Source organism: Trematomus bernacchii, unplaced genomic scaffold, assembly GCF_902827165.1.
Source record: "Trematomus bernacchii unplaced genomic scaffold, fTreBer1.1, whole genome shotgun sequence".
Lineage (NCBI taxonomy): Eukaryota > Metazoa > Chordata > Actinopteri > Perciformes > Nototheniidae > Trematomus > Trematomus bernacchii.
In genome coordinates, this window is record NW_022987593.1 from 2,968,620 (window position 1) to 2,994,790 (window position 26,171).

General features: G+C 40.3%; 1 protein-coding gene across 2 annotated transcripts in view; it reads left to right on the plus strand.

Annotated features, from left to right (window-relative positions):
- Positions 1-26,171, plus strand: part of LOC117481586 (alpha-1,6-mannosylglycoprotein 6-beta-N-acetylglucosaminyltransferase B-like) — a 101,326-nt gene that overhangs the window by 45,580 nt on the left and 29,575 nt on the right. For both annotated transcript variants that reach the window (XM_034129321.1, XM_034129322.1), the window contains exons 4-8: positions 1,758-1,867; positions 4,494-4,570; positions 5,163-5,342; positions 8,324-8,488; positions 16,259-16,428. In XM_034129321.1, coding sequence (XP_033985212.1) covers positions 1,758-1,867; positions 4,494-4,570; positions 5,163-5,342; positions 8,324-8,488; positions 16,259-16,428 — 702 coding nt within the window. The remainder of the gene's footprint in view (positions 1-1,757; positions 1,868-4,493; positions 4,571-5,162; positions 5,343-8,323; positions 8,489-16,258; positions 16,429-26,171) is intronic.

Consider the following 26,171-nt stretch of genomic DNA (forward strand, 5'->3'; position numbering starts at 1 on the left):
TTCCCTCACATCACACTCTATGACTCTCCCTTTCTCCTTCCCTCTGTTCTCATCTCTCGGGATGAGTTCACATTGTAGCAGAAGTTGGAGGTGAGATAAGAAGGTCAAGTCTTATAGAGGCCAATTTGCACAGTCACAGTGAAGCCCCCCCCCAAAGAGAGCTTTACTGTACCGGGGGTTACTCAGCTTACCAAGCAGGTTTTGTCCTTCAGGCCAAATACATTGCAGCTTTAATAAAATAGGCACCATGGTAGCTGTAATCCTCTACAGCTGGGAACCTCTGTGAAATGCTCCGTGATAATATTAATGTTTTAATATATCTGTTTAGCCTCGTATAGTATAGGCTCTCATTATAAGACAATCAAAGGTAATAATGTTCACTAAAGTGTACGCTGTATTTGCCTCAACTGCAATAAAAGGATGAGAGAAAAGCCATGAGTTTTATCACATGCTTTTATTAAGATAATGTTAAGGACGCAATCACATAAAGTGTTTTTTTCAAAGGTGTATTTACACTGTGGGTATTCTTCCTTTGGTGTATTTGAACAGTTGAGATCATTGTGATTTGTGTCAATAAATATCCTGACTAACACAAATTTAAAATACAGTTATTCTTTCAACCCAATTGTAGTGAAAGAACGATCCTGAATGATCCAACTTTTCAAAAGTCAATACGGTGTAACTATGTCCTCGTTTATCCCTTCCTAGTTAGTGGGAGGACACAAACCAAACACACTCAGCAACGCACACGACACAAGTTGTTAATGGAGCTTGGAGACAGCCTGTGACTTTGATGGCTGCTTGCAAACGTACATTTGTAATCACACTTTATGTCCTTGCAATATTCCCTTGGTAGCATGATTAATTTAGTTCGTTTTCATCCAGCCACTATTAGCATTTAGCTAGTTAAACAGCCTTGCATTCCTTCATCTACACACACACACACACACACACACACACACACACACACACACACACACACACCATAGATAATTCAGAACATCATATCTGATTATGTTGCAAGGTTAAAACCATGCGCTGAATGGACAATACAGACAGAGAAACAGCACGGCACAAACAGCCACATTCACACACTCACACACACACTCAAATCAAGTCATTTAAATGGACATAATCGGCACAGCAGTACGAGCATGTGTGCTCACGCAGGCTTGACCTTGCGCGTTGTGCAATCATGCAGTCTGATGCTTTGAAAATATGCAGAACGACAATGAGCACACGAATGCATTCAAACACATACGAACACAACAAACCAACACACACACATATTTCCCCCTCATCTTATTAAGTCAATTAGAAGTTGCTCACTCCACAGAGGAAGTGGTATTAACAGCGCAGGTCTTTTTCTATTTCACGCTCCAACCAAGTGTCTAACAATTTGCATCTCCCACTAACACTTCTACATCTGTTGAGATGTAAAAAGGGAGGGCGTGGAAGCAGAATAGAGGAAAGGGAGAGGGGTGATTGAGACAGGAAAAGAGTAAAAACAACAATGATAGTAAACTTCAAAATGGGTATAACTTAATAGGATGGAGACTAGCGCATGACTAGGGAGAGGTGATACCATCGGGAGAAGAACATTAAGTGAGGAAATCTTGGGAATTTGTGCTTTTTTGGTCAAGGCACTTTGCTTTAATGTGGTTGTCACTGTGTCCTAATAGTGTAAGGACTCTCATTTCCACATGCTTTTATCTCATCTTCTCTTTACTCTTGTGTGTTGCTAAATGGGTGTGCAGGTTCCAACCAGCGGGCCTGGTGGAGAGGATCCAAGCTATAGCCCAGAATGTCTCCAACATGGCCACAAGGGTAGAGCAGATACTGCAGAACAGCATGGTGCAAGGAAGAGGTACAGTACCAATCATCATCATCATCATCATGATTGAAGTGAAACTCCTTTACCCTTTCATTCAGCTAAACATAAGATATGTTATAGAAAGCATAAAGTAAAAAAAAAATGAGATATGTCATGAGTGCATCAGACATAATTATATGACCTTTTTGCGATACTAAGGGACTTCCGCATGCTGTGGATCTGCCCTCAATACACAGCCATATACAAAAAATATCCAGCACAATTAAATCACAAGATCTCTGTGCATATAACACCAAGACATCTCATCAAATCCACTCAACTCAAACGTGTACATTTCATTGACAGATGATTCTAGTAAAGTGACTCATGATTGTTTTAAAAACAATAAAACAGGCACCTAATATAGCATTCAGTGCACGGTATGTATATCAAAGACAATGACCGATCAAAAATAGCACTCTGAGAGCAGAGTTAGCAGAAACCCAGTTGATTCAGATCTGCACCAAAATAGATTGGCCCATGATAAACCCTTGAGTTGTATTCAAATTGGACCAGTTGTTTTTCTATAACCTTGCTGACAAATGGAGGATACAAAATAACCTGGCACAACTGGGTTCTAGCAATTCCGCTGTTAGGAGTTGTAGGAAAAAAGATCGGAAACTTACTAGCATTGTTGCTTAGGGGTGAAAAACGGGACTTTACCATTTAGGGCTGAGTGAATCGATTCCCATTCTCTGAAGTCCACTTGTCACATACTTAACCCAAAAATGCTCCTTAAGGTCTACAGAAATAAATACAAAATTAACTTCTCCAGTGTAATACAACTTGAATTGCTGCTGTTACAACAAAAGAAGAGATACAAATCGTCTAGTTAAATATTCCACTGACACAAATCACTTCCGAAATCTTGCCATAATACACAAGTGACAGTTTCATTTCTCTCCAGATAAAAACAATGCAGCAGTAAAGTTATAAATAGGTAATCAAAAACATCAACCCGAAATCTGAAAGCATCAAGATCTAAGAGTGATGCCTTTGCAGCATTTCTCTAACTGAACATCAGTCAAAACCAGGACAAGTTTATAGATAGATAGCTGAATGATTGTATTCTAAGGAGAGTAAGTGAGACAAATGTGATTCATCTTGGAAGCACTGTTGTGCATGAGGGACATTGTGGTAATCTCTGTATATCTCATCAGTGCTGTTGTGTTCTCTTGCACATATCTAATTAAACCTACATAACACTCATAGTATACCCACATTATTATGATTTTTTCTCCTTTATTGCTCTCTCACTTTTTCTCTGGAGGGTAATTGCCCAACTCTTTACCTAAAAATAAATGGGCATTACATCTCCTTTTGTTTTCCCCACTGCATCTGCAGGGACCGTGGCACACGCCAAAATGAAAACACTGCTTCTTTCCTCTAATCACAGATGAATTGAAACACTGCCGGCAGACTTTATTATCATACGGCTCAGCGGCGGTGGTTTATTATCTCGTGGTCAGGCTTGTGCGAGAGGCAACGACAGGAGAGAGAGATTTGAGGATTTCCTTCTCCTCAAGCACTGACAAGGCTTTTTATTTGTATTATGTTTTTTCATCGAGTTAGTTGACCACATCTCCAGTTGATGCTAGAGCGGCTCATGTAATCATATTTGTAAGCAGTGTGTGTCTCAGTCTGTGTGTTTATATTCGATTGAGAGCAGCCCTAGGGAAGACTTATGTGAAGAAACGTCTCTCTTTCATTAGGCAAATGGAAACCGACGGAACCTAGAGAGAAGGCAAATATGTTGCTCGAGAGACAGAATGAAGGAGGGGGGATTGAAAGATAGAAAAACTGTAAGAGATTGAAGCTGCATTGGTTTTTATTCTCAGACAACATTATTTCAGTTCTCTCTCTCTCTAAGTTCCCTTCCCCCCCCCCCCCCCGCATCAGAAGCAGTTAACTAAGTCAGTGGAGCAATTAATGCAGTGAGTGTAGCCTAAGTGAGCAGACACACCTGCTAGTGTAACCCTACGACGGTTGGCAGCAGTGGGAGATGGACTGTGCTTCTGTGTCAGGCCCACTGAATAGTGTACACTGCAGTAGAGCAGAGAGGGACACTACAGGGATTTATGTGCATCAGCGGCACATATGGCATACGCTGGAATTATCAATGTTAATGATGATGGAGGAAGCCAATATCGCCATAAAAAGTCCACGGCCGATTGGAGAAGAGCTGTTAATGTGAATGATATACTATTACCTGTCGGTTCTGAGGTGTGAGCCCGTGGGTCAAACAAGTTCATGTCTACACTCACTTTGTAAAAATGATTTGCTTAAATAAATAAAACCTGCTTTTTTAAGAGGCTTTGACAGGCACCATATGCTGCTAAATGAGCTGATAGGTAATATAGGACTGGTTGAATTGCTGAGAAGTTGTTTCCACTGGAGAATACATATTCACATTAAAGCCAACGACTTTAGTTAGCCAAGCCTGGACTAATAAAGCAGTGATTGTGAATAAAGCTGAATATTTTTTCTCATGAGAGACCTAAGTGGATTTATCATTCAGCCTCATAGTTAGAATTGGAATAGTCTTTCCTGTGACCAACCTACAAACAAACAAAGCATGTTTTTAACTTAAGGTGACATTTTACTCACTATGTGTTTTCAGTAGTAAGAGATGGGACGTCAAGCCAGTGTGAAATACCAAGAGACCCCCACTTTCCAGAGTGTCCTGGGAAAGTAGATGTAAGTGTCAATATGTGATTTTCATCTTCAATATGATGCTACAGCAGGTTTTTTTTTTTCAAACATTTCCTTTTGTTTGACAGCTTTATTGCTGACCATCAGACAAGTGGTCATTGAGTTATATTCTTTAAATAAAGAAAAAAGTGTTCTTTCAGGGTGTTCGCAGATCCTTAAAATTCATAAAACATCTTAAATTAGTTTTTGATATTCAAGGTCTAAATGTGTCTTTAAATGTCTAGAATTGTAGCATTAGAGGCATTACATTTGGGTCTGGGTCTGCAAGGGTCTGCTTTGTTTGGTTCCTTTTTTACTGAGTTAGTTTGCTTGCATACCTTGAGCAAATCATCCATGCATGGCCCTGACTTTTTAGAACCACTGTTTTATAATAAATATTTTAATGCCTTTATAAAACGATGCCCATCTAAGGCCCATTCAGGAATTATAAATTAGTTTACACCAATAATGTTGTTGTGTGTGGCATTGGTTTATGGCACATTACTGTCCCTATACAAATATGTGAAGTTAAATTAAAGTGTTGATGGTATGTGAATGTCAATTGCATTTCATTCATGTTTATCTGTTTACCATCCAGTGGATGCGCGCTCGTTGGACATCGGACCCTTGCTATGCCTTCTACGGTGTGGACGGTTCCGACTGCTCCTTCCTCGTCTACCTGAGCGAGGTGGAGTGGTTCTGCCCCCCACTGGTCTGGAGGAACCAGAGCAGCCCCCCCATCCAGTATGTAGTGCAGCCGAAGGCCCCCAAGAGACAGGTGAGAGGAGTGAAATGGTTCCCAACCTGCATATCAAATCAAATCAAATCAAATCAAATCAAATCAAATCAAATCAAATCAAATCAGGTTTTATTTATATAGCACATTTAAAAGCGATTTTTGGTCGAGCCAAAGTGCTGTACATGTAATGAAAACACATTACTACAAGCACAATAAAAGACAATAAATTACAACAGATATATATAAAAAAAATATGTTGGGTAATTTGCACAATGACCTTAAGTTGTGTTAGGTAGCATTATTAGCATATACTAGAGTAGCTGATAGGCTTTTTTGGGAGTGTTTTGGGGGGGTTATTGAGGATTTTTAGGATCAAATATGGCAGTTTTTTTGTGGACTGATTTAGCATTTCTTTCAAATAGATAATCAATCAAAATGGCAGTTTTAACTAGAAAGTGGCCATATTTGTTCTCTAAGTGGGCTGAATTAGGATTTATTTACCAAGATAGCCAATCTGTCCAATCAAAATGACAGTTTTAACCAAAAGGTGGCCTTATTTGTTAACTGAGGGGTGTACAGTTAAAAAAATAACAACTAACAATACTTCTTACATAGACTACAAAACCAACTACCTGCGTTCAAACTTAAACGTAACTGAACTACACTCACAAAGCCTACTCCGGTATAACTACTACATCATTTAAACATACTCAGTGGTAGCAACTTTCAGAGAAATTAATACGGACTGCATTTAGACCTTTAATTATTATGTTGCCAAGACGGGGAGCTTGTACCTGCTGCTCTATGAACAGCATATTGGGCTCTCCATTTGTAGTCATTACTTTTACAGATACCTTACCTTTCTTGTTAAGCCCCCATGACTTCAAAACTTAGGGTTAAAATATTTAGTTTTCTGCTTATTATCTCCACATAAACACAATCCAGTTGCATATTTGCTCTATTTCCTGTTATCGGCTTCTAGCTCAGACTTTCCAAGCTTGCTCGGTTCACCAAGGTTAGATTGAAATACCACAGTAGTTGGAAATTCGTAGAATACTGTGAGGGTAGGGAAGAGGTCCAAAGCTGATTATTAGAGAAGCCTTTGCTGTATTTCATCCTGTTCACATTTTCCTCATTTAGATGCCATATATTTAAGAACAATGAAACTAATGATGCCTTTTGGCCACTGTAGATTTTGGGTGGAAGCTGCTTTGACTGTGATTTATTTCCAGTGCATTCTGGATAACAAGTACAGGTTGTACTTTTGTAGACCAACCAATTGTGTAGTGTGAAGTTAAATCACGATTCTTATCTCATGACATGAATAAAACATGTTTCCAACATGTAGAGCATTGCTCTGCTTACAAACCCTTTATTGTCGGGCTTCTCAGCGATGTGAGCGCATTACTAAATATGTATTCAGTAGTCAGTGACCTTAAATGGTAATTTCTTGCTTCAATAATTAATGTTTTGAGAACATTTCAAACTCAAATCTTCAGTCTTGTAATGGACATGATCGTGTTATAATAACAGTTACCACTAAATACCATCAAAATACATTTCATCTATTATTTGTCCAAAATTGTTGCCTTTGTGTGTTCAGTTTTAGACAGGGTTTATAACAACACAGGCACACAATTAAGAGAGTGAATAATGGTGGTCTTTAAGTTGTCAGTCACATGACCGCAGTTCCAATCAAAAGAGGGAGAATAATTTAAACAGTCCTTTTATACAAAAAGAAAAGCTGTCTCTGCCTCCATCACTACATAATAGTTAACCTTCATCTGACCCTCTTCATTCTCTACTAATTAAAACAGGCCTGATCCTCCCATTATCACCTCAACATCCACTTTGAGGTCATGGAGCAGTAATTCTTTAATTCCTTGCACGAACAAACTAATGCCGCATCTTTATTGCATGCTTCTTCTCGACCCAATTTGGCATTAGGTCATCTCTTCCTTTTAGATAGTACGCCATCAGGGATTCTCAGTTGATACAAAATCATGTCAATCGTATGCTGTAGTGTATCTAGCTATCTCTCTTGCTGTCTAACTTCAATGCAGCAACATTTCTGATGTAAATGCAACTCTCCTTGCTGGCTTTTAAAAATAAACAAAAACAATTCTCCAATCTTAAGAGTACAGTTAATATTGAAAGCTTTTTCTCAAAGACCAATAAAAGTGGAAACGTTCAGGCGAAGGTGACCCCTGGGCGATAAAAGGCTTTGATTTCACAGGTTCACCAAATTGAAAAGTAAAATGTTTTCTTGCAGACTTAACACTAGCTTTAGTGTTTGGTATTGTTCCCAGCTTGGTCAGCCTTTTACCGTTTGGGAACATAAATGTTTAAAGTTGTTTTTAAAGTGATGTGTGTGCAGTGTCTTTGTGTGTTTGCTTTCACCTTGCTTTTTACACTTTATTTGTGGCAGCAGTACACTTTTAGTGAAGTAAAGCAGAATGCCACTATGCATGAAGACTGATACTATCATTTTACCCTGTGACCCAAATTACCAAACTGTGTATTACAGTCTTCCTGTAGCCTGCACACAAACTGAGCCAAGGTTGTTCTCAGAGGAGAGAAGTCTGGAGGGTTTATAGCATTAGTTAGAAAAGGCATACTGTTGTTACTTTTCTTTGACAGGGGAAACTAAAGCCAGCCTTAAAATAGTAAAACAAATTGAAAAATGAACAGGGTTCTCTTAGGACACAGTTTTTCTTGAAGAAAGAAAAAAGTATTAGCGTTGACAGAGGAAATATTGTATCAAATTGTAAAAGTATTTTTCTGTAAACAATTCTAACTGAGAGCTTTTCCCTCACTTGCAATGAATACAGAATTACATATTTAATCAAGATTAACATATACAGGTTATGCAGCTGTTGTTCTTAAATCTACAGATGACCCACGCTACTTTAACATGTTTTCTCCGATTTTTTCTCAGACTCTCTTCTATTTTTTCATACTTTCTCATGAACACTTTTCTTTATATCTCGCATTTAATTTCTAATCCATTATCCTCCCAGGCTGCCTTCCGCACAGACCTCTCTGTGCTGCTGGATCAGGTCGGGGCAGGAAAGGAGTCGCTCAGCTTCATGAAGCGGAGGATACGCCGGCTTGCACAGCAGTGGGCGGCTGCCGCCAACCGCCTGGACGCCAAGCTGGAGCAACGATGGAGGGACCAGAAGAAGGTAAGAAATGAGAGGAGAAGACGAACGTGTTTGATGATAGAGAATGTTTGTGTTTGTTCGTTTGACTGTGATCAGGTAGTGTGAATAACCTTGCAAATACAAAAATAAATCTGAGAAAAACAAAGAGATAAAGAGCTTTGCATAGTATTAAGAGTGTTACAGGCACTATTGAAAGACATTGGTAGTTTAAAGATGCAGGGGAAGGTGGTCCATTAAACTGAAAAGTATTAACACACAGCCTACAGTATCAGATAATATCACCTTAGTATGAGTATGGACAAGATCAAACTGGTCTATAAATGCCTTATAGTATAATGTAGGGTTAAGATCAGCTAAAATCTAACCTTTTGCATCTAATTTATGCAAAAATGCATTTTGATTTAAAGATCCAAGGCATAGGCATCACTGTTTTCCGCTCAAGTGGCTGTGCATAAAAGCTTTTTTCGGGAGCTTCTTGTGGGATCTCAATTTGAATTATGGTACGATTAAAATTATAGAGGAGGTAATGATAGGTGTTCATCCATTGCTGCAGTCTGCATTCTCCTTCTGTAATAGCCGTGTAACAGTTTATGTATCCTTTCATAGATAGTTCACAAAGTTGTATTCTCTAAAATAAAGAATTACTACAGTACTGTACTGTTAAATTGGCACGGGAGCTGCAAAAAATGGACATGGCTACTTCCTGCTGGTAACCACTAAAATGAAAGAGAGAGCAGGTGAAAAATTATGATTTTGATTGGAAATATGATGAAATGCCAAGAATGTGCCACTGCCAGAGGGATGGAATATGAGTAGAAAGGAGAGGGCGATGGATGGTATTGTAGAATATGGATTTGAAAAGGATTGATGAATATGAAATATAAAAAAGGCTGGAAGCCGAGATGCCTGTGGATGTCCGGTAGTTCATTAAAAATAGGTTAAGAAAGTAAAACTTAGAGTGCTGTTAAAATGTGAGCAAAACTTTGGACGTTTGAAAGCTACTTTGTCTTATGTAACCTTTAAATACTACACATTTAACTACGCTTCGCACCCTGCTCTGTGTAGACTCATAATCGTTTGGTTATGAAAATAGTGATAAATAAACAAGTTAATGTAATCAGAATCAGACTCGGTTTTATTTACCAAGTAGGTTTACACATACGAGGAATTTGTTTTGGTATAAGTGGTGCATACAGAGACACAGAAAGAAGAATACGTAACCAAGAAAAGAAAGCACATTAAGTACATATGGTGCTTCCTCTGCCCAAAATGTCTCTTTTTGCCCCCATATCTCTCTAAGTTAACAGGGGTAGAAATAGTCCTCTGTCACTTAGGCCCCGGCTCCACGAGGACAAATACGGCAAAACGCATCGGAGTAACGCAAATGCAACCGCAAAAAGCTTCCGTCCCCACGCAATATACACCGGATTGTGTCAAGCTCCACGAGACGGCTCCGTTTACATCCAAACGCTGGAAAAGCTGCAGTACATATGCCGAACCTGTACGTGGCGCTGTAACTTCCTCCACAAAAGCAGCAACTTCCTCCACAAAAGCAGCGAAGAAGAATGGTTGTCATGGCTGCACTTCTGTGTATTCTCCGCGGTGGGGGCCGACAGAACCGGGCAGAGTTTTTCGCCGGTCAGCGTGTGTTAAAGTTTAAATCTTCCGGACAAAATTATAAAAGTGCCGGTCAAAGGTCTTCATTGTTATTTATTGAGCTTTAAAACAAATGAATAACGACGATATAATGATATATAATCATCAAATACACAGAGCCTGTCTCTTTTTCCTCTCTTCTGACAGCGTCAGTGTCTGTCTCATGCAGCAGCTGATCCTGTAATGAGTGACCCGACAGTAAAAATGAACATATTTATAACTAGTTTAGGTAGTTTGAGAGGTAATTAAAATAGCTAAGGGTGATGATCTGACTTGAAGTGTGTGTTTTGCTCCCGCTGCATCACAGCGGCAGGAGCTGCGTGTCTCCGTCCTGTCAGATTAGACTTCACTCGCGTTTATGTCCATATCGAGATAAAGATAAATAATCTGAATTCAAGGAGGAGCTCCTGTAGATGTTGCACAAAGAACTGTAGCATGGTCAGTAGCGACTGGAGCACGATAGCAACCCCGCGGGGGAGAGGCAGGGAGAGGCGGGGCTATGAAAACGAATGACCGTATAGGCGACTCCACGGCCCCGTTGGACCCCCCAGAGCGCTCCGTTCCCAGATCTATCCACCTTTGGACCCGTTGTCGTTTGCGGGGTCTGTTTCTACGTTTCCCTTACGGCGTCGTGGAGCTTAGAGGGCTATACGCATGAGAAATATGCGGATTCAACCCGTTTTCGTCCTCGTGGAGCCGGGGCCTTAGATTGATGTTCTCTATCATGGCTCCATGGCTGCTTTAACAGCCTTTAGGCCTTAATATGTGCCGCAGCTATCCAAACAGCAGATGTCCTGGTGTTTGTTAGAATTGGCCTTGGCTGTCATAATCAGTTTATCACAATAATTAGATTTGGAAATAAAAATGTCTGTTTATGACTGCTAATTGGATGTCATTGTAATACAAGCAAAAGGAAGGATCCCAACATTAAATCTCAGTATGACCCAGTCAAATTTAACATTTTCCACTGTTACCTTCCTCCCACACAGGAGGATTCATTTTCTCTTAACTCTAAAGTATACACTGACTTTAACATTGAGAAGGAGAACACTATGGTTTTAATTAACTCTGACCTTTAGAAAAACACTCTTATGTGTATTGACTGCAGCTTTCCAGTGTACTAACCTTCATCTTTGACAAAATCCCTTAGTTTCCAATAGCAAATGTAACATTCTGCTTGAGCGTGAGGTCTTTACAATTCCAGCAGGGCTCTGTTGATTCAGTTCTGTTTCCTTGTTTGACTTTCTCTTTGATTGTAAGCAGAGTGGATGTTTACTCAGAGAAAGAATAAATTAGCTGAGCCGAGAGGCAAATGTGAGGGGAGAGAGAATCGACAGGCAGAGATTATTTTCAAGTCCCAGCAAATAAAACAAAGATTGGAAACGGGAAGGTGCATGAGAGTGAATGTGAAAACTTTGAGAAAATGTAAATCTGAAGTCGAGTCATTCAGTCGAATATATTTGAAAGATGGATGTTTGAGATATTGTGTGTGCACAGTGCAGCACTGAATGAAGCAGAAGCCTGCCCTCAATATTCAGGGCTATCTTTTTTGTTAGCGATTAATCTGTCTTTTTCCTCAGTGATTGTGCAGCTCAGAAAGAATATAGCAATCCTTTTGTTGCACTTTCAAATCAGTAATACTTTTGAGAGAACTCACCTTTTATTTTTTAAGTGCTGTTACGAAACTCAATTGAAACCCTGGGTCAACCCATTCAGGCTTTTGTAAGTAGCTGATGGAATATTTTTTGTATAAAAAAATGGAAATAATCTGAGACATATTCATCCAAGCCATGAGATAATGGAGAGGCTTTTAAGAGAGCAAAGCACAGATTCAAGGACACTGACCTTACCTTATATACCGGCTGCAGGACAGGTTGTGATTCTGAAGTTAGCTTAAGTGTCTAAGAAAGGGACTTTGTGCGCATCTGTGCCTACTTGGTAGGGCTGTGCAATTAATCGTATTTTAATCGCAATTACGATTTTGGCCTGCCACAATTACGAAAACAACGTAATCGAAAAAAAACGATTATTTTGCTTTGCTAGGTTGTGACAGTGCACTGCAACATATTTGATCTCATTAATGTTGGTCTCATTTATTTGTATTTATCATATTTATATATGTTTAGTAGCTTGGGGAAGTGCGCTCCAAAATATTTGTTGATCTTGTTTATTGGTATTTATTATTTTGATATTATTTATTTAAATGTATCATTTATTTAATTTATGTTTGTATTGGTTTTTCAGTTGAGTTATACGTTCAGGGTAATCAACAGTTAAAAAGATACTGTTCAAATTATTATTTGTTTTAAAGTTCAATAAATGGATTTTTTCAAAGTCAATGAATAATCGTATTTAATAATCGTGATATCAATTATTGACCCAAATAATCGTGATTATGATTTTTGCCATAATCGCACAGCCCTACTACTTGGTGTGCGTAGAGCTTTCACATCTAGTGTGTTTGTCAGCATACGCCAAACTGTTAATTCGCCTCTGCCTGTGTCTGCCCTCCTGAGAGTTAATTGACCTCTGACTGATGAAGTGCAGACAGAGTAGAGACTAATGGGATATGGAAGGTGAAGTGGGGAGTGAAGAGGCGAGTGTACCGCAGGGATAAGAAAAAGTGAGGAAGAAAGAGGAGGGGGAGGAAGCCGGTTGGAATGAAGGGGAAAGTAAGTCTGAGGACGCATAAAAAGAGAAGGTGAATTTAAGGGTAGAGTAGTGATGGTTGGCAGTGCCAGCTTGTGTTGCCACCCGTGGACTTCCACTGGACAGCTGCGACCTTCAGAGGGGCCACAGTGCATGAGTGAACGGGGTCACACACACTCTAAACACACATGCATGCGAAGCCTTGCGCTAACAGATGCTGAGACAAGCATTAGCATTCATCTGTCGTTAACCAGTTAGTGGTGAGTGGTGCAGAGCAATGGAGTGGTAGCACACACTCGAGAGACACTTCTACTCTCCTGCTATCATAAGTGCGCACCAAGGTCTTTCCGAGGATTTTACTGGAAATTACATAAAGCAATCCTAACAGCATGAAAGACAATATGTGTCCTTTTCCACAGCTCATCACAGTTATGGAATTACAAAAAAACATTTACTGTAGGGACGATGTTGTGAAAAGACCTTGCTTTGTGGTATTAAAGGTAGCTTGTGTGCAGTATACACATTTCAGCAGACAGGACGTCATAAAGGTGAAGGAGAGATTTGAGCATGAGAGTGTTTTTTCATCACGCCTCTCTGTCTGTCTCTGCGGGTTTGGCAGGTCTTTGTGCTTAATTCCTATGGGACGCTAACAATCGAATCTACCTTCAGATCCTTTTGAGAATCCCCCAAGCTCATGGTGAACACACACACAGAGTTCAGTGATGTATGTCAGTGTGAAACAAACAAAAACAAACAGAATTTAAAATCCATCAGCACACACTCAGACACACACCATCTGGGAGAGCCATAAGTCCACTGTATTAAGAGCTCCAGTCTCTGGTGTGTGATCAGATTCCTGAGGGAGGCAGCTGGCCGTGATGCAGGAGTTTATGAGGAAGCACAGCTTCAGCTGCAGAGTTGCTCTCTCTGTTGTCGACTTCCCCTTGTGTGCATTTCCCACACGTTCATCTTTATATTCAATTGAGTGCGCAAAAAAATATGCGAGATGATCATGGCCGCGAGAGTGTGTGCTGGTAATCTGCACAGTAAAACACAGTGCGAGCCCACCCACGCTAGTTCCTCTCTCCTCTCCGTTCTAGCTATTGATTCCTTCTCTGTGATATAAAGGTTATTCTGCAGCGCTGCTCTGATGTGTGTCATTGAACTCCACTTCAATTGAGTTGCTATACAGAGGATTTAACACTTGCAAATAGAGATAAATACTGGCTATTACAGGGAAAGTGGAATCCCCTCTCAGCAGTTGATCATAGGTGCAAGTAGCCAGGTTTTGTAAACCCCAGTTACCTCTCCATATTAACTTTTCATCTTTGTGGATGCCAGTTTTATAGAATCCAATCCACTGTTGTTTAGCTCCGCTGCCACTGTGTGATATTTCTCAGACTTCTTTAGCAGTGTTACTGTGCTGCTGCCAGTATATGAAATGTGCGTCCCTCTGTCTCCACGTTTCCGTTGTTGCCAGTGTTTGTGTGACACACACTCACCAGCAGCACCAAAGCCACCAAGCCAAGACAGTGAATCGTATTGCACCATGAATTCTCACTCTTGCCATCTGCCACCCAAACTGTAATTAAATTCCACTTCACTATCTTTTTTTATGAAGCAGAAGTTAATAAAGCAGGCTTATTAAATCAGGGGATTGTTCACGCCAGCTGGAGTCTCACTGGAGCTTGACTCTGCAGCACACACTCCGTCGTCCAATGTTTAACACACATTTTGGAAATGTTAACTTTAGTGAAATGACTTGAGCAGTTGTACTGGATGTATACAGCTATAAAACCTGTCATGACTTTATATATGCATCTGTATTTGATAAATAAATATCAGATATCCACTGTGTTTTTCTCTCTCTCTTTAATCCAGACATGATCTATCACAGAATAATACACTGTGATGTGCAGGGGGAGTACATTTGTGTTTGTTGTGTGCTAGTGTCTGCTCCTTCAGGAAACCTTCAAACATTAGTGCATTGTGGCTAATGTGTCATGATGTAAAGGGGAAAAGGGATATAAGAGAGTGCTCTGCGGCTTCTCAAAAGCTCTTGGAAGCTTTTAATCATTACCTCAACAGTTCAAAGCTGCAAAAGTACAAAACACATCCACACTCACTTACATACAAGCAGAGAGAGACACAGTAAGAAATCGATGTCCAAACTTTCTGGCAAACTCCTCACAGTTGGCCCTAAGCCGGTTATGCGTGTTACATGGAGGTGTTCATGCTGCGTTAGCTAATCAGGATTACTCAGCTGAGCAGTGTTTGGACATGGCTGTTTCTAATCCACTGTGAAAGACAACGTGTTGCTCATTTCTCGGTGGGTTGCACTAATTACACAGCAGCTAGGTGGACATGCGTGACACCACTGTAGCCTGCAAAGTTGTGTTATAATGCAAAATACAAACTAACTGTGATGATTCCTACACATGTGGTGTATGATGTTTTCAAAACAAAAGGGGTTTTCCAATCCGGTGCAGAGGACTTAGTTACAGCAGTTATCTCTATGTATGCATATGGTGCATGTGAGATGAGTTGAGTCCATATTGATGGATTTTAAACATGTGCGTGCTGTTTCATTGGAGCATGAGGGGATAATTCATTGGGGATTTTAGAGAATTATTTTTCCATAATTTTCTTTTGGAAGAGTCTGATATTCTGGTGATTTTAATCCTCAAACTCATTAAAACACTTTGGACTGCAGAAGCTTAACTTTCAAGGAGCTTAACTTTATACACTACAGTAGACACACATTCAATATGTGTGTGTATGATATCATCAGATTAAATTAAATGTACTTCACAAGATTGGGCATTATGTGTGTAATAATTGCTGCTCCATCAAGACGTGTTGTCTCTAAAGTATATTATTTTAGTAGACGTATATTATGGTACAAAAAAGTACAATGGCTGGATGTTGAAGAGAAAAATACTCAGTTAAAAAATGTTATTGATAGTTGGATATGTTCCTCAGGATATTGGCATCTAAACTATGCGTTTTTGAGCTGCTACTTTATACAGGATTTAAAATTGAGGTTACAATTTAACAAACAATGTCCGGCCTACTAAAATTGGACATTAATAATGACTATATTTTATTGGAAGAAGTCTTATCAATGTGAGTAAATGGTTTATTAAATGTAAAGTTTTTTTATTCAAAAACATATTCATGATGTACTCACCTTGGGTTTTACTTCAAAAGGGGCTCCTAATCTTTTTGTCATATTATACTTCAGGGTAGCAATATAATTATATTCCAAGATCTCAGTGATTATAGGTATTAAATCCAACAATTATTAATTATTTTAGGTCATGTCAAATGACTGATAGATAATTAGCAGTCATTAAAACAAAGCCTCTGCACTGATTGAATATTTAGTTAATTCCTATGCCATTTTTTACAACATATATTCTTCTAAAGTGGAGCTTTTTTTATTGAGCTTTAACTCTGACACAATGTGTTCCTGTCCTCTTTCAGATCCTGGTCCACGTAGGCTTCCTAACAGAGGAGTCTGGAGATGTTTTCAGCCCCAAAGTGCTGAAGGGGGGTCCTCTGGGAGAGATGGTCCAGTGGGCTGACATCCTCACAGCCCTCCATGTTTTGGGACACAACCTCAAGATTTCCATGTCTGTCAAGGAGCTGCAGGGGTGAGTTCATGTATTTTAAAGATACCAAATGCTGGCTGTTGTTTTTTAGCAGGTTGTTATGCATTTTTAATATCCTCATTTCTCATCGACCAGTGTTTGCTGCTGAATTTTAACTGGTATTACAGGAAAAGTGTTTTCCTGGCAAGCCTCTTTAGTGAACAAAGAATTCAAACAATGGAGAAGTCTTGATGAAATAAAGGAAATGGATGCCTGATTTGAACAGCAAAACTGTATGAAACAGTGCATTTATAATTTATCTCACACAACTGGTTCAGTGTAATCCTTCATCCTTTGTCTAGCTGCATGCTCACTACTTGCAAAACATGTGCATTTTGGTAAAACTTTGCAATTGAAATAAATTCGGCATAAACACTCTCTGGCTGGTCTCTGTGAATACTGTGAGTTCATAAACTGATGTTCGTATACAGTGTTGCTGTTGTTAACCCGTATACCCATTACTTAGTTCATCAATATTTTCAATCAGTCGCAATGCTTGCATGAAAAGTAGAAATTGTTCTTCTAAAAATTCAAGGTTACAGGGGACTAGTATCTGATATACAATTATGATTTTGCTGGTGAATTATTCCTTTAACAGAAGCCAGTGGGCTGGCAACAATATGTCGATACAGGGATTATCCAGACAAGGAAACACGTTGGCTTTGAAAAGAAAATAGGGTTATCGATTGTCAGGGTCAAAGCTATAAGTAAACAGTTTGAGTACTTGAATCAAAGAAAGGCCATTTCTATCTAAATGTTTCATTAACTGTATCAATTACTCTTACTTATATCATCCTGTCAGTTTATGTATCTCCTTATTAGTAGAGATTCAAAAGCTGTGAAAAAGAAACCTCGTGTTTTCAATGTGCTCTTGTAATCCTACATATTGCAGTCAACATGTTTAAAGAGTGTGTTGTGCTCTAATTACAGCCAATTCCCACTTTAGATTATGTACGAGGGCCTTAAGGTCCTGTTGATTTATTTGTTGCCGTATTGATCCTGTATCGACGCACTCCACGGCTTCCTGTCAGTGTGACTGCGTTGGTGTGTTTCTTATTCCCTGCATCAGCACGCCTGCATGTTTCTGCTGACGGATACAGCTAAAGAGCCAAAACACACACACACACACACACACACACACACACACACGGGTCCACCCACACACAAACAGACTGGTGGATGGATGTAAATCAACACTGTTGGTAGAGATCCCTCAGGCTTGTTCTGTCCAGCCTATGCAATGTCTACTTCATGGCCGAGACTGAATTAATCACACAGGTTGTCAGGCAGGAGATGGATGAATAATTTTAGGGAGTAGACTTATGAATAGTTCTGAGTTTGAGAATACAACTGAATCACACAGTAGATGGGCCAAGTCTATGTCTAGCCTTGACTGGACCAATAGACTCTGTCTTCGTGCCATCGTTACTCACGGCGATGACACAGATATAGAGCATGGATCAATATAGTGATGTCATCAGAGACCCCGCTGAACTCCTTTACACTGTGCACCGCCTGAGACAACTCTCACAAATCACAGAAGAAGTATTATATTGACCCCCAGCCTATACAATTCATTTTGTTGACGTATAACACCTCTGCAGGGAGCAGGGGAGAGTATGAAAATCTTGGGGAACTTTATTCCTAAGAAAATGGCTAAATTTAGTTGTCAGATTTGGAATGGATGTCAGGATCGTTTTTACTGCGGGTGTATCACTTGGGTGTCTCGGGACCCACATTTTTAAATGGGTCTGTCTCATAGCCCGAAGCATAATACCACTGTGAAGAATTATTTTGTCAACATAGCCCACATGGAAGGAAAAAATTACTTTTAGCTGTGGATTACTTGGGAAAGCTGTCTAATCTTTCTTCAAAATGCATTTGGATCCTGACTTAGTCCTTAAAAAACATGAGAGAAAGTGAATCAACTTTGCCTGCTGATGTCAATCTTTCCACTTGGTTTGCCACAGTTGAACAGAGAGAGGGGTTATGCAGTGTGTCCAATCGTTTTTGGTTTGTGTGTCATTTTTTTGTTCTCACACTTTTCATTTCCCTTGGTCTTTGCCTTGAGTTAGACAATAAAAGAGAGCGTTCCGGTTGAACAAAGTTGGTAATGCATTCTGGCTGTCATGGAGTTATACTATAAATATAAAACTACTGTGTTGTCATCTCCTATATCTCTTCTGTTCCCCACAATCTTTGGTGTCTTGATATTTGCTCACCATGATGTTTAGAAAACCTTACATTTAAAATAGTATAGAAAGTCATTTAGTACTTGAAATGGTCTATTTTCAAATCATCAACCAAATGATTTTGTGTTTAAGGAAGATACAATGTAATTAACTTGTAGTGGCGTACTGATCTGCAACATACTTTGTTCTGCTTCAAATACATATTTATCCACAATTTGTTCTGCCTCTGACTTCGCTACACACACAACTCGTAATTTGAAAAGCATGAGTATTGATTTACTTGGCAACGTGAAATACACAGGGGCAAAACATTATTTGTGAAAGAAAGAGGGTATTCACTCAACAAAAAGCAATGTGTTGCATTGTTATGTTGGGTCTCTGTGCTCTCACACATTGGCTTTCTGCATATTCACATCAAGCAAATGCAGTCATCGTTTTGTCAGTAAAGTATCGGGCGATAGTTGACAACACCTTCCGCAGCTTAAAATCAACATTTCATTCAAAATAGCGCTCCGATGCAAATCAGAAATGTTTCCACAAAGATGGCTGATGTTGATGTATTTTGGTACCAAAGTACAAAGTCATGTCTGCTGGTGTGATGCACCCAAATAGACATTCTGACAGATAAACTGTGTGCTATTACATTGTTTTGGGTGAATAATTCCTTCAGAACTTCTGACATTTGTGACTTCAAAGTATACTACAGCTCTATTTCAGTTCAGATTTATTTTTTAACAAACATGGTCTCTTACAGGACACCCATGATGTTTCAAAACAATTTCTTTCTCCTCCCGTAATACTCTCAATTGTTCCCAGTATCGCCAAAAGTGTGTGGACATACTGTACTGCCCGAATGTTCGTCCTGTCCCGAATAATGTACAAGAACACACAGAAAAAAAAATGGCTCACAGACAACACAGAAAAAAGGCTGCTTAGTGGAAGCTGAGTCCAAACTTAGATTTAGACACACATATATTTGCTTTTCTTAAGACCAGCATTAGGACAAAACTGAACAAAAAGTGCCCAGGGTCCATCCAACTTCCACTATTCTACAACTACAACTTGTGTGTTGGTGTGCATGTGTGTTACATTGCCTTCATGGCCACATCTGAGAGTTTTAGTTTGCTGAGGAGGAAGCAGAAGGTAGCTGTAATTGGCCACTGAGGGGAGGATTTGGTCTCCTGTATATAACATACATCCTGATTTGTAGTTTCCAGTCAGTACTACTTTCTCCGGGATGGACTTTAGTGATCACTAGAGATGCATGAGCAGGGACAATGGAGACTGAATGAAACTCTGGCCCACAGACAATATCCTTGAATGTTAATAAACCAGCATGTACAGTATGGAAAAATGTTCTATTGATTTAATCGGGAGCCAGGATGCATTATACTTAAATATATAACACCAACAATAGACCTAATGGTAAACTATTTTTTGTGTTTTTGTGATTGTGATGTAGCCTCCACTCAATGTAAAGGTTTTACAGAAAACCTTTTATTAATCATCTCCCTTTTGTGCCATATCTAAGAGTGATGAGAACATGTGAGTGCAGAAGCCGGTGGGGGAGAGTTAGGGAGGAGAGGGGAGAAAAGCGAAGTGCTGTGTTAGCATCTCTGGGGTTTGGTGGGGACTTATTGTGTTATTCAAATATGCAAATAATGGCCCTTTGCATCAGATGTTCTCTTTTTTTGAAGGCTTCCTGATAAATGCTTTGTTTAGGACCTTACACTGCCCTTCATTTCTGCACAAAGCAGAAATTCCACTTGCACCATTCACCTGCCCACACACAACAGCACACAGTAATTTGATACAGATGTTTGCATCTCCCCGTCTCTGCTGAGTGTGCACTCCTCCACAATGTGGGCTAACTGAGCAGCTTGATGGAAAAGAAGCTGCATTTGCTGCCAATTAGATTGGCAAGGCCCCTGAGATGTATTAGTGTGAGAAGGAGAAAAGACAGGGCCCTGCCTGCTCTACATTACAGAGTCAGTGCAGATCACTGAGAGCTGTTCAGGTGAAGGTGGATGGTCAGCACCTCTGGGCCCAATCCTGTCACTTCAGTCAATTATATAGTTTGGACTGAATTAGGAGGCCTGTATACTCAGAACTGCTGGTCCCATGGTCTTATAGAGTCGGGGGGAGAACACAGCATTCACCTTCCTCATGTTGGATTAAGGGGGGCTCCGTCTGATCAACTTAACTTTCTGAAACTGACGCCTCTACACAACAAAGTGCAACTAACAAATCATCATTAAAAAACACACCTGTTCACCCTGGCCTTCGGGCCCTAGCCCTTTCTTGGTCCCCCGGCTTCCTTTATTTTTTGTTTGCCCTTTGATTGTCTGTTTGTTTTGTTTGTCCACCATGTACAGCGACCTTGGGTCCCTTGAAAGGCGCTATATAAATATAATTTATTAATATTATTATTAATGCCTTTCGAAACTGCCTGGTAATTTGAACAGAGAGAGGGGTTATGCAGTGTGTCCAATCGTTTTTGGTTGGTGTATTGTTTTTTTGTTCTCACACTTTTCATTTCCCTTGGTCTTTGCCTTGAGTTAGACAATACAAGAGAGCGTTCCGGTTGAACAAAGTTGGTAATGCATTCTGGCTGACATGGAGTTATACTATACATATAAAACTACTGTGTTGTCATCTCCTATATCTCTTATGTTCCCCACAATCGTTGGTGTCTTGATATTTGCTCACCATAATGTTAGATTAAGGGGGGCTCTGTCTGATCATTAACTTTCTGAAACTGACGTCTCTACACAACAAAGTGCAACTAATGCCTTTCGAAACTGCCTGATAATTTACTATGCTAAGACAACAATGTGTGCGCCCCTTCTCTATGACGTCCCCTTGTGTACTTACATTTTTCTAATCAAACATCATCTCAGTTGCTGTCTAAAACTGCTCAAATGGTAAACTCATCAGATCTTATTAATGGTTATCACATTGGAGTTTGCTTTCTTTCTTCAGCCAAATTGGTGCAAAGATTAATTTGATACTTTTGTTCTGTTTTGTATATTTTAGTCTTAGCTTTTTCCTAGCGTTATGGAAAACAAGCAATGTTCTAAAGGAGCATGTTTGGCAAACAGCTTGGGCAGTTAGACTTTTGCCATTATAATATTATTCCTTGGAGTCAGTTTATTTTTGTTACTTGATTTTGTCCTGATTGTAAAACCCATTTAAGTTATTACTCCCAGTCTCCTCCCCCCAAGCTCAGTTATCTTGGCATTTTAATTCCTGCTCTGTTTCTGTGCACTGTTTGACTCGCTGTGTCTGTCTCCGGCACATCCTCTCATCTGTTCTTCTATCTTAAGGTTGGCAAGTTTCACAATCTTATTGCAACCCCTGGGTAAAGTCCCAGTTGCCATGGAGATCTGACTTCTGGCCTTTTGTGTGTGGAGGTGAAAAAACAGAGTTAAAGCCAATCAACCCTTCGAATACAGTAAAGAAAGAGAAAAGAAGAAAAGTGTATTTTGTCCTTGTGACTGTATGTGCTGATAATAGTGTGACTCGACAGATACGAGGCTACAGCAGCGAGGCACATTCAATTTGATTCTCCACTAATAAGAACGTGAGGAGATTTAGTTCTGGTGTTGTTTTGTTTGTTTTTAACTTAGATTAGCATTCTGCCGTGGTAATTAGAGAGAAAAGCTGGTTCAACAAGTACATTTGAGGGCACAACGAGATTGCTAAAGTTACCTTTGAAAAACATAGAATTCCTTTTACCCTTTTGTCACACTACAAGGGCCCCAAAGTGCACGTCTGTGTGCACTCAACAGACACATGGAGCACTCTCGTGGTCTGCACGACCTCAACTCCCGCTTGAAAGTGATATTGATAGGTTTTACCCTTAACAAAAATCTAATACTCACTCCAATCCCACAGTTAGTCCATGTGTCCCTCTCTTATTTGGTCTATCATGAGTCTCTGAACTCAACTGATTTATGTTAATAGTTAATGCTGCTGGTGGTATGGGTTACAGTTACACTGCTCATATGTGTTGCTGTAATAATTTAGCGACTTGTGCTTTTGTTCTGAACAACTGCTAGCGGTGCTCTGAAGAAAAAGGTTCAATTGTCTGTAGAGGCCAAGATCTGTTTTTACAACACTCTTATTAACAGATAACAATTGTTATATAGACCATCTGTACATAAATCTTTTGCACCTCAAGTTTCATCTGTCCTATAAAAGTTTTTTTATGTGCGTCCTCTCTACGTTGCCAACTAAATTGTCATTTCAGTAATTGTAGTTCAACATCTACAGTAGTATTTTCCTGTCCTCTGTTTCCAGTGACGTTATTACCCCCAGAATGCCAGCGTTTCATCTACGCAGATGACCTCTGCATCACCACCCAACAAGTAGACCTCCAGAAGATTGAGCCTGTCCTTGAAAGTGCCCTCCAAGAAATGTCAAGCTACTACAATAACAACCACCTGAAACCCAACCCATCAAAAACCCAACTATGAAGCTTCCACCTGAGGAACCGAGACGCTAAAAAAGAACTGAGCGTCACCTGGGATGGCCACAAACTGTCCAACCATACGCATCCCATGTATCTTGGTGTTACACTGGATAGGACACCCTCCTTCAAGAAACACCTGGAGAACTCCAAAGCCAAGATCAACACCCGCAACAACATCCTGCGCAAACTAGTGAACTCCAAGTGGGGCGCAGATCCACCAACAATCCGTGCAACTGCCATGGCCCTGTGTTTCTCTACAGCAGAGTATGCCTTCTCAAGCTGGAGCCGATCACGTCACACCAAACTGGTCGACACAGCCTTGAATGACACCTGCCGCATCATCACGGGATGCGTTAAGACAACACCTCTCCCGTGCCTCTATGCGCTAGCCGGCATCTCTCCCCCACACATCAGACGACTGGGTATCGCTCAAGATGAACGGAGAACACAGGAGACAGACATCAGACACCCCTTGCATGGCCACGTAGCACCCCCACGCAGGCTCCGATCCAGAGCCAGTTTTGTGCAGACAGTCCCGCCCCTCCAGACAACCAAACAAGCAGCAAGGACCAACATCTGGGAAGATGAATGGCAAAGACATGACACACGAGCTCTTGAATGGCTGGACAGAGGAATCACACCAACGGAAAGCCTCGCTAGTGGCCACGACCTTGGCTGGACAACCTGGAAGTCACTTAATAGACTGCGTGTGGAACAGGGGAGGTGCAAAGGACTGATGAAAGTGTGGAACTACACCACAGAAGACACGTGCAGCTGTGGATCAGTGCAGACAATGTCCCACCTACTGGAATGTGCCGATGCCCCCCGGTGCAGTCCAGAAGACCTGGCAGAACCTACCCCATCAGCTGTGGCCTGTGCCCGATACTGGCAGAACGACATCTGAGATTGCTACGGACTCGAAGAAGAAGAAGTGACGATATTGAAGCCAACCAATCAAATAACAAAAGGAATCTCACTCTTTCCCCAGATGCTAATCCCCTGACCGCCTTCAGGATCTTAAGGAACAGCAGTTAACTAAGTCATTATCTGGATTATTTAAAAAATAAATCCTTGTGTGACTTTTTCTCAATAGGGTTACCAAAATAAATATATATTTTAAATATATTATTTCATGTAAAAAGAAATCAGCCGGTTTGTAAGTCTATCTTTTTGTGATAGGGAGTGTTTCACTGTAAGAAAAAGCCGCCATGTGTTCCTGTGAATCTGTGTGTGTGAATATACCACTGCAGTAGGGACTGATGTGAAGGAACTAAACGCTAGTTTGCATCATAAGCTCATTGCTATAAGTCTGGCGATTTGGCTCGGGAAAATGGCTTGCATAACCCAAGAGATTAATGCAAAAAGAGCTATCAGTGAGGTTACGTAATGCCTTATCAAATTGGATTGGTCCTCAGATTCTCTCAGTTGCACACTTGTTTTTCTCTGTATTTTACTCTCTGTCTTGCGTTCATGCATTCTGCTTTCTTTGTGGCCACTTCATATTCTTTTGATCTTTTTCTTCCTTCTCTTTTCTGTTTCCTTGCAGTTGTCTCCAGTTGCTTTTGGTCACATGTCCTCTCTCCCTCTTTGATCTGTTTGTCGACATGAGTTGGCTTAACGTGTTCTGGCCTTGTGAAATGGTTTATGTGGCAACCTCCAAAAGTCTGATGTAAAGAATGTCATAGAATTGTAGTTAATGGTGTGGCTTCGACAAACTCTAGCTTTGAAAAGTGTGCATTTCCTCTGAGAAATACAACTTGTGCAATCTGCAGAATAAGCAGGTGAATGGGAATATGTGGGTGGTTGTGGGAGTTGCTGTTTGTTGAAGTGTTTGGTCTTGTTCTTCTTTTTTGTTCTGAGGTGTTTCTGTTTTCCCATGAAAAATCTCAACCCCCTCCCCATTAATGTCTTGTTATTTTGTCCATGTTTCTTCCTCCTCCATCTTCATCCCCACCCATCAACCTGACTCCCTCACCCTCATCATTAATGTGTAGCCTCTAGAGAGTCGGAGACCTCGGTTCACCTCCTGCTCTCCCACAGGCTGGCTACTAGCTGCCTTAGTAAACCCCGAGAACACACAGACACACAGACACATGCACACAAATCCTCTTTAAAACCCTAACCTTTCGTTTATTCTCCCTGGCAATTGTGCCCCTCTCGGTTTTTTCTGACTTGTTATCTTCCTGTATTTGTTGTCCAAGCAGCTTTAGGGATAAATAGCTGGTGAAGCAGAAATGATTTGAATGTACTTGGCTGTAACTGCGGGGGAGTAACGTTTCATGTTACAATTATAACAACTTTTAGTTATGAAGGGAGTGTGTACCTGTTCTCTTTATTCGAGATAAGCTGCTGAGGTGTATGAACATCCTAAACTGATATATGAAGTATAGCTGCTAAACAATTACATAAATCAGAAAAAACAGCATTTCTGTGTGTATATATATATAAATAAATACGTGTGTGTGTTTTTGGTATGTGAGATAGAGCGTCAGCTGGTCTCTTTGTTAAAATCTAGAGCGTGCAAATTAGTAGTACGCTCCGTCTGCATCATTTTGTCAGCTTAAAGTGTGTGAGTTAGCAGAAACAACTGCTATCTCCTCTCAGATACGTTTCTCTCCTCTCCTCCTCTCTTGCCTTGTGGCTCCTCATATTTTTTCCCTTTTCTATCCGTCTTGCTCCCTCACGCTTTGTCTCCATTGTTCCCCTCTAAGCTCAAATCAATGTGCTTGTTAGCAACTTTGCAGATCTTTACACCATTTCATCACCCCTACCCTTACTAACCCCTTACACACAAACACTCACACACCACCAGCAAACACTTTGTAATGACTTCCTTCGTTCCTTGTCTCAGATTTAAAGTTTGAGGGGTAAAAACAGTTGTGGCCCACGGGTGACTTTGTCTTTCATCACTGGTGTTGCTTGACTTACAACTCCATCTGACATTACCTCTAATTGGTCTGCCTGTCACAACTGGGACTCGGAACAAATAGGCCAAGTTACTGCTTCTGTTTCTAAAGCTGATTTAGCACAATACTTGGTGTAGTTACATGTGTGGGTCTGTGTCTGCTGGTACATCACAT